Genomic DNA, 6,913 nt, shown 5'->3' with positions numbered 1-6,913 from the left:
AGTGTGGGTTAGCATGTACTGAGCCCTCAGCATGTGCTGGCATGGGTTGGCATGTGCTGAGCCCTTAACATGTAGTAGACATGGGCTGACCTGTGCTGAGCATGCAGTGTGCCACCCTGTGGCCTGGCATGGACTTAACACTCATGTAGCCAGCATGGGGTATGTGCTACACAGAAGCATGTTCCCAGAGTGATCAGCAGGGACCAAACCATTGCCACATCCCAAGGGTGAACAAGCATGGCTGAGCACCAGAGTGTGCACCAAGTGTAAATTTAGGCCTGCCAAGTGGATTTACACCCAGCATGTCCCAAATGTGGATGAGTGCATGCCAACCCTGTAGACGTGTAGGAAGGACAGGTCAACAGACAAGGAGACCCCAGCATCTGGCAAACTTGATGAATACGTACTGAGCACAGCATGTTCTGAGGGTGGATTCCCAACATGCCAAACACATAGCGTATTTAAGACATGGGTTAGTCAACCAAGCACAGCTTTTCCCTCCTAGTGTGACAGCAGCCCAGGCTCCAGCCTGAGCCAGTGGTCAACTGGGTCCAGCATCGCAGAGCGAGTCGCTGGGAGCCAGCCTGGAGCCCCCATTCCCTCCAGGGCCAGTCCAAGCCCCAGGCAGTGAGAGCAGGCTTGAAGCAGGACTGCTGAACAGTTCTATATTGAAATAGACAAGAGGCAGCAGGGCTGAGGGCAGGCACAGGGCCAGCGGGGTGCAGCCCCCTTTCTTGCTGTCCTTCTGGCCAAGGAGCATGGGCCAGACTCCAAAGCCCTGCTGTGTTTAGGAGAGGTGTGCAGGCATGCACGCACCACAGACGGGGAATGAGAATTTCTGGGTAACTATCTTTCTGTAAGAATAATTTGTGGGTTCGGGAGGTGGCTCTGAGGAGCAGTTCAGGTTGGGAGGGAATGCCAGCCCAGCTAGCGCAGCCTCCAGTGATGGGCAGGGGTGGAATCACCATCAGTGGTGCCCGGTGACATGCTGGAGGAAGCTGGTGGCCCCCCTGGGTGGACCATGCTGGTGGGAGCGGCGGGGTGGGAGCCCCTGAGCCCGTGGGCCCCTGACGCTCTCCAGGGTCCAGTCTGGCTCACTTAGCCATTCTCCAGGACAGCTGCTGGGGTTGAAGAGCTCAGGGTCTGGCCTCTGTGGGGGAAGAGGAGAGAGGGGCATCAGCCAAGCAGTGTTAGTGTATTAGTGTCTGCTGAGCCTCTGTCACCTCCTCCTGATGAGGGTGAGCATGTGCTATGGTCTTACCAGTGCTGGGCCATTGTTGCCGCTTTGTAGCGATGTGATGACAGCTCACCGCAGCCTCGACCTCCCTGGCTCAAGTAATCCTCCCACCTCAGCCTCCTGAGTAGCTGGGACTACAGGTGCATGCCACCAAAACCAGCTAATATTTCTAATTTTTTGGTGCAGACGGGATCTCACTATGTTGCCCAGGCTCTTTATCCCTTCTTATAAGTAGATTACTGTGCCCTGAGTTTTTGTCACAGCCTGGAAGTAGCTGAGTAAGTGCTGAGCCTTATCATATCTTGACAGTATTAGGTGTATGCTGAGCCTCCTCAGACTCTAATTGTATCCTGAACATGGGTGAGTGTGTGCTGAGCCTCCTCACACCCTAATCATATCCTGAGCGTGGGTGAGTGTGTGCTGAGCCTCCTCCTACCCCAGTCGTATCCTGAGCATGGGTGCGTGTGTGCTGAGCCTCCTCATACCCTAATCATATCCTGAATGTGGGTTGAATGTGCTGAGCCTCCTCACATCCTAATCTTATCCTAAGGTGAGTGAGTGTGTGCTGAGCCTCCTCACACCCTAATCGTATCCTGAACGCACCCGGCTCACCTCAGCTTCCGTGGTCATATTATCAATGTTGGGCCCATCCCCATCTCGCTGCAGGATGGCCGGTGGCTCAGCAGAGGCCCCGAGATGCTCTCCTTCCTCCCAGCTGCTGCCCTGGCAGGGCCTGTCGTCCTCAGGCGAGACCTGGCTCAGCCGGATGAGGTTGCTGAAGTCGGAGTCGGACTTGGAACCTGCAGGTGGCTTGCGGGCCTTGTGGCGGCCTGCCAGGCGGCTGCTATAGAAGGCCAGGATGGGCTCGGGGCCCGAGTCGGGCATGTGGCGGCCAGTGATGGCTGCCTTGAGGGGGGCCATCATATTGGAGACCACATCGGTGCAGGTCTCACCCCACAGCCCATGCCCAGCCTCCTGCAGACTCAGGTCATCCAGCTGGTCGATGGCTCTTTGCATACCTGGTGCCTTCTCTCGGAAGAAGGGGCTGCTGCCGGCCACACTGCCCATACCTGCGGCCTCCTTCTCCTCAGCCAGACGGTAGTAGGGGGTCCCATCTTCTGCGGCCATCACGGGCGTGGGGGGCTTGCCCTCTACCTGGAGCGAGAGGCGGTAGCTGCGCAGCGAGAGCTGGTAGTAGTGGGTGGTCTCGTGGGCACTGCGCAGCTGCTGCATGGACACGAAGGGGTGGCGCAGGGCAGCGCTGGGGCTGATGCGTTCGTGTGACTCCCAGGTCAGCATGCGCTTGATCAGCTCCACCATGCTCTTGAGGTCGGCGTGCTCCGCCAGTGCCTCCCGGTCGGGGACGGTTAGCTGACTGGCCACACTGCCACTGTTCACTGTCTCAATCTGGTCCAAGGACTTGAGCATATACTTGCGGCGCTCCAGTGGGCGCACCTGGCGGGGCATGGAGAAGGGGGCAGGGTTGACTGTTGTGCAGGGCTAGGGCCCTAGGCACTCCTGCTGTGGCACCCACATGTAGCCCCGACTTCCAGGTCTCCCCATGATCTGCCTTGGAGCTCTCTGGCTGCTAGGAGGGCCACCTTGGATCCGTCACACCCAAGCCTCTCTAATCTAACCCAAATCACTGGCCCAAGTTCCACCCCTTGCCCCAGACCTCCAGTCCCCCTCAGCACCATGGGTGCAGCCCCTACCAGCAGCTAGCAGAAGGGCTGCTCGGAATCTCTAGTCCTCCCTGGAATCAAATCCAGGTCCCTCTTACTGCCACAGCTCCACACTTGATCCCAGGCCTCCCGGTGGTCGAACCCAGACCCTTCTTGCTATACTAGTATGTCACCCCCTGCTATTAAACTGCCATTGACTTTTAGTCTCACCTGTGGTCCCATCCAGACCCTTCTTGCTGTGAAATCAAGACCTATGACCTCAAACTCCTAGTCCCCTCTGCTGTCTAACCCAGGCTCTTGCTGCACAGATTGGAGGCGCAAAGCCATAGAGGTAGCAGACTGGCTGCTGCCCCAAACCTCTAGACTCACCTGAGGTCTTACTCAAATCCTTTGTGTGTGTGTGTGTGTGTGTGTGTGTGTGTGTGTGTGTGTGTGAGAGAGAGACAGAGTTTCACTCTTGTTGCCCAGGCTGGAGTGCAATGGTACAATCTCGGCTCACTGCAACCTCCACCTCCCAGATTCAAGCGATTCTCCTGCCTCGGCCTCCCGAGCAGCTGGAATTACAGGTGTCCACCACCATGCCCAGCTAATTTTTGTATTTTTAGTAGAGATGGGGTTTCACCATGTTGGCCAGGCTGGTCTCGAACTCCTGACCTCAGGTGATCCACCCACCTTGGCCTCCCAAAGTGCTGGGATTACAGGTGTGAGCCACTGTGCCTGGCCTTAGATCCTTTTTTTTTTTTTTAAACAGGGTCTTGCTCTGTTGCCCAGACTGGGGTGTAGTGGTGCAATCATAGCTCAATGCAACTGCCAACTCCTGGGTTCAAGTGATCTTCCCACCTCAGCCTCCCAAGTAGCTTGGAACTACACATGTGTGCCACCATGCCTGGCTAAATTAAAAAAAAAATTTTTCGGCCGGGCGCGGTGGCTCACGCTTGTAATCCCAGCACTTTGGGAGGCCGAGGCGGGCGGATCACAAGGTCAGGAGATCAAGACCACGGTGAAACCCTGTCTCTATTAAAAATACAAAAAAAAATTAGCTGGGCGTGGTGGCGGGCGCCTGTAGTCCCAGCTACTCGGAGAGGCTGAGGCAGGAGAATGGCGTGAACCTGGGAGGCAGAGCTTGCAGTGAGCCGAGATTGCGCCACTGCACTCCAGCCTGGGCGACAGAGCGAGACTCCGTCTCAAAAAAAAAAAAAAATTTTTCTAGAGACGCAGCCTTGCTATGTTGCCCGCGATGGCTTCAAGTGATCCTCCTGCCTTGGCCCCCACCAAAGTGCATGGACTACAGGCATAAGCCACTGCACCTGGCCTCTCTCACAATTCGCATAGCCAATCTCAGACCTCATATATTCTCTGTGGTCTAATCCCTCTTGCTACACAAGTTGCTGACCCCAGAGCTGAAGCTGGCAGAGAAGCTGCCCCAATCATCCTGTCACACTTGTAGTATGACCCAGATCCCTCTTGCTAGACCGGCCCCCACATCTGACTTCCAAACATCTAATTCTCCCTGCAATTTCTCCCCCAGATCTGTCTTGCTGCAGTAGCTGACCAGTCCCACATTTGATCTCACCCAGCTCTTTCTTGCTGTGAAAATGCCCTAGGCTGACCCCCAAGTTCCAGTCCTCCCAGAAATTTTTTTTTCAATTAAAAAAATATTTTTTCGGCCAGGCGCTGTGGCTCACGCCTGTAATCTCACCGCTTTGGGAGGTCGAGGCGGGTGGATCACGAGGTCAGGTGTCTGAGACCAGCCTGGCCAACATGGTAAAACCCCATCTCTAGTAAAAATACAAAAAATTTGCCGGGTGTGGTGGTGGGTGCCTGTAATCCCAGCTACTCAGGAGGCTGAGGCAGGAAAATCCCTTGAACCCGGGAGGCAGAGGTTGCAGTGAGTTATGACTGCACCACTGCACTCCAGCCTGAGCAACAGATTGAGACTCTGTCTCAAAAAAAAAAAAAAAAGGAAAAAAATTTTTCTTTTGTTTTGTTTTTTATTCTTTTTTTTTTTTTGAGACGGAGTCTCGCTCTGTCGCCCAGGCTGGAGTGCAGTGGCGCAATCTCGGCTCACTGCAAGCTCCGCCTCCCGGGTTCACGCCATTCTCCTGCCTCAGCCTCTCCGAGTAGCTGGGACTACAGGCGCCCGCCACCACGCCCGGCTAATTTTTTTTTTTTATTTTTAGTAGAGACGGGGTTTCATCGTGGTCTCGATCTCCTGACCTCGTGATCCGCCCGCCTCGGCCTCCCAAAGTGCGGGATTACAAGCGTGAGCCACCGCGCCCGGCCTCGCCCAGCTAATTTTTTTGTGTTTTTAGTAGAGACCGGGTTTCACCATCTTGGCCAGGCTGGTCTTGAACTCCTGACCTCGTGATCCACCCACTTCGGCCTCCCAAAGTGCTGGGATTACAGGCGTGGGCCACCACACCCGGCCTCTGTTTTTTATTCTTTTCACTCCATTCTTCTGGTCTGATAGATTTTTCTTTTTTTCATTTTGAAATAGGATCTTGCTCTGTCACCCAGGCTCAAGTGTAGTGGCATGATCATAGTTCACTGTAGCCTGGACCTCCCAGGCTCAAGGAATTCTCCTGCCTCAGCCTCCCATGTATCTGGGACAATAGGCCCACACCACCATGCCTGGCTAAATTTTTTTTCCACGTTTTAAAAAGAGGAGGTCTCGGCCGGACGCGGTGGCTCACGCCTGTAATCCCAGCACTTTGGGAGGCCGAGGCGGGTGGATCACAAGGTCAGGAGATCGAGATCATCCTGGCTAACACGGTGAAACCCCGTCTCTACTAAAAATACAAAAAATTAGCCGGGCGCAGTGGCGGGCGCCTGTAATCCCAGCTACTCGGGAGGCTGAGGCAGGAGAATGGCGTGAACCTGGGAGGAGGAGCTTGCAGTGAGCCGAGATCGCGCCACTGCACTCCAGCCTGGGAGACAGAGCAAAACTCCGTCTCAAAAAAAAAAAAAAAAAAAAAAGAGGAGGTCTCACTATGTTCCCCAGGCTGGTCTCAAACCCCTGGGCTCAAGGGATCCTCCCACCAGAGCCTCCCAAAGTGCTGGAATTACAGGTGTGAGCCACGTCACCCACCCTAGAATTTTTTTTCATGTAACAGCCCCCACACTGACTGCCCTCACCCAACTTTTCCCTTACCTTCGTCTCGGCCAGGTAGTCAGCCGAGGACTTGAGCTGCCAGGGGTTGGCAGCGTCAGGGCGGGGGTTGCGCTTGAAGAAGTAGTGGGCCTTGCGGGCGGCGTGCAACAGGTGCGGCTTGGGCAGGCCCTGAGTTTCGCAGATGTAGCGCACCTGGTCGTACTCGTTGTTGCCCGGGTAGAGGGGCCAGCCCAGGTGCAGCTCAGCCATGACGCAGCCCAGGGACCACACGTCCACCTTCTCGCAGAAGGGCAGCCCCAGCAGGATCTCAGGGGCCCGGTAGAAGCGCGACTGGATGTATGGCTCCTTCACGTAGCGCACCTCGCTGAAAATGCTGGCGGATCCGAAGTCAATTACCTGTCGGGGGTGGGGAAGAGGGCGAGTGGGCAGGTCAAGCTGCAGGGACAGCCGAGCTGGGCCACCCCTGGCATCTTTCACCTGGCATCTTCCTGCATCTGTTATTTGACTCTGGCCGTCTCTGGGTCTGTGATTCTTTAGTTGCTTTGTTGGTTTTTGTTTGCTTGTTTGTTTGAGACAGAGTCTCGCTCTTGTTGCCGAGTCTGGAGTGCAATGGCACGCTCTCAGCACACTGCAACCTCCACCTCCCCGGTTCAAGCAATTCTCCTGCCTCAGCCTCCTGTGTAGCTGGGATTGCAGGCGCCCACCACCACGCCCGGCTAATTTTTTGTATTTTTAGTAGAGACGGGGTTTCACTATGTTGGCCAGGCTGGTCTCGAACTCCTGACCTCATGTGACCCACCCGCCTCGGCCTCCCAAAGTGCTGGGATTACAGGCATGAGCCACCGCACCCGGCCTTTGCTGGGTTTTTTTTTTTTTTTTTTT

At 55.4% G+C, this 6,913-nt stretch overlaps 1 protein-coding gene across 1 annotated transcript in view; it reads right to left on the bottom strand.

The window, feature by feature from the left end:
* Nucleotides 1-651: 651 nt before the first annotated feature.
* Nucleotides 652-6,913, bottom strand: part of HIPK4 (homeodomain interacting protein kinase 4) — an 11,740-nt gene continuing 5,478 nt past the window's right edge. The window contains exons 2-4 of the mRNA XM_032172916.2: nucleotides 6,071-6,427; nucleotides 1,850-2,692; nucleotides 652-1,150 (exon numbers count right to left, since the gene is read on the bottom strand). Coding sequence (XP_032028807.1) covers nucleotides 968-1,150; nucleotides 1,850-2,692; nucleotides 6,071-6,427 — 1,383 coding nt within the window. The 3' untranslated portion in view covers nucleotides 652-967. The remainder of the gene's footprint in view (nucleotides 1,151-1,849; nucleotides 2,693-6,070; nucleotides 6,428-6,913) is intronic.

This window comes from Hylobates moloch, unplaced genomic scaffold (assembly GCF_009828535.3).
Source record: "Hylobates moloch isolate HMO894 unplaced genomic scaffold, HMol_V3 SCAFFOLD_13, whole genome shotgun sequence".
In the NCBI taxonomy this organism is placed as follows: domain Eukaryota; kingdom Metazoa; phylum Chordata; class Mammalia; order Primates; family Hylobatidae; genus Hylobates; species Hylobates moloch.
The sequence above is the reverse complement of the archived record's forward strand: the minus strand, read 5'-3'. Positions and strand labels throughout refer to the sequence as shown.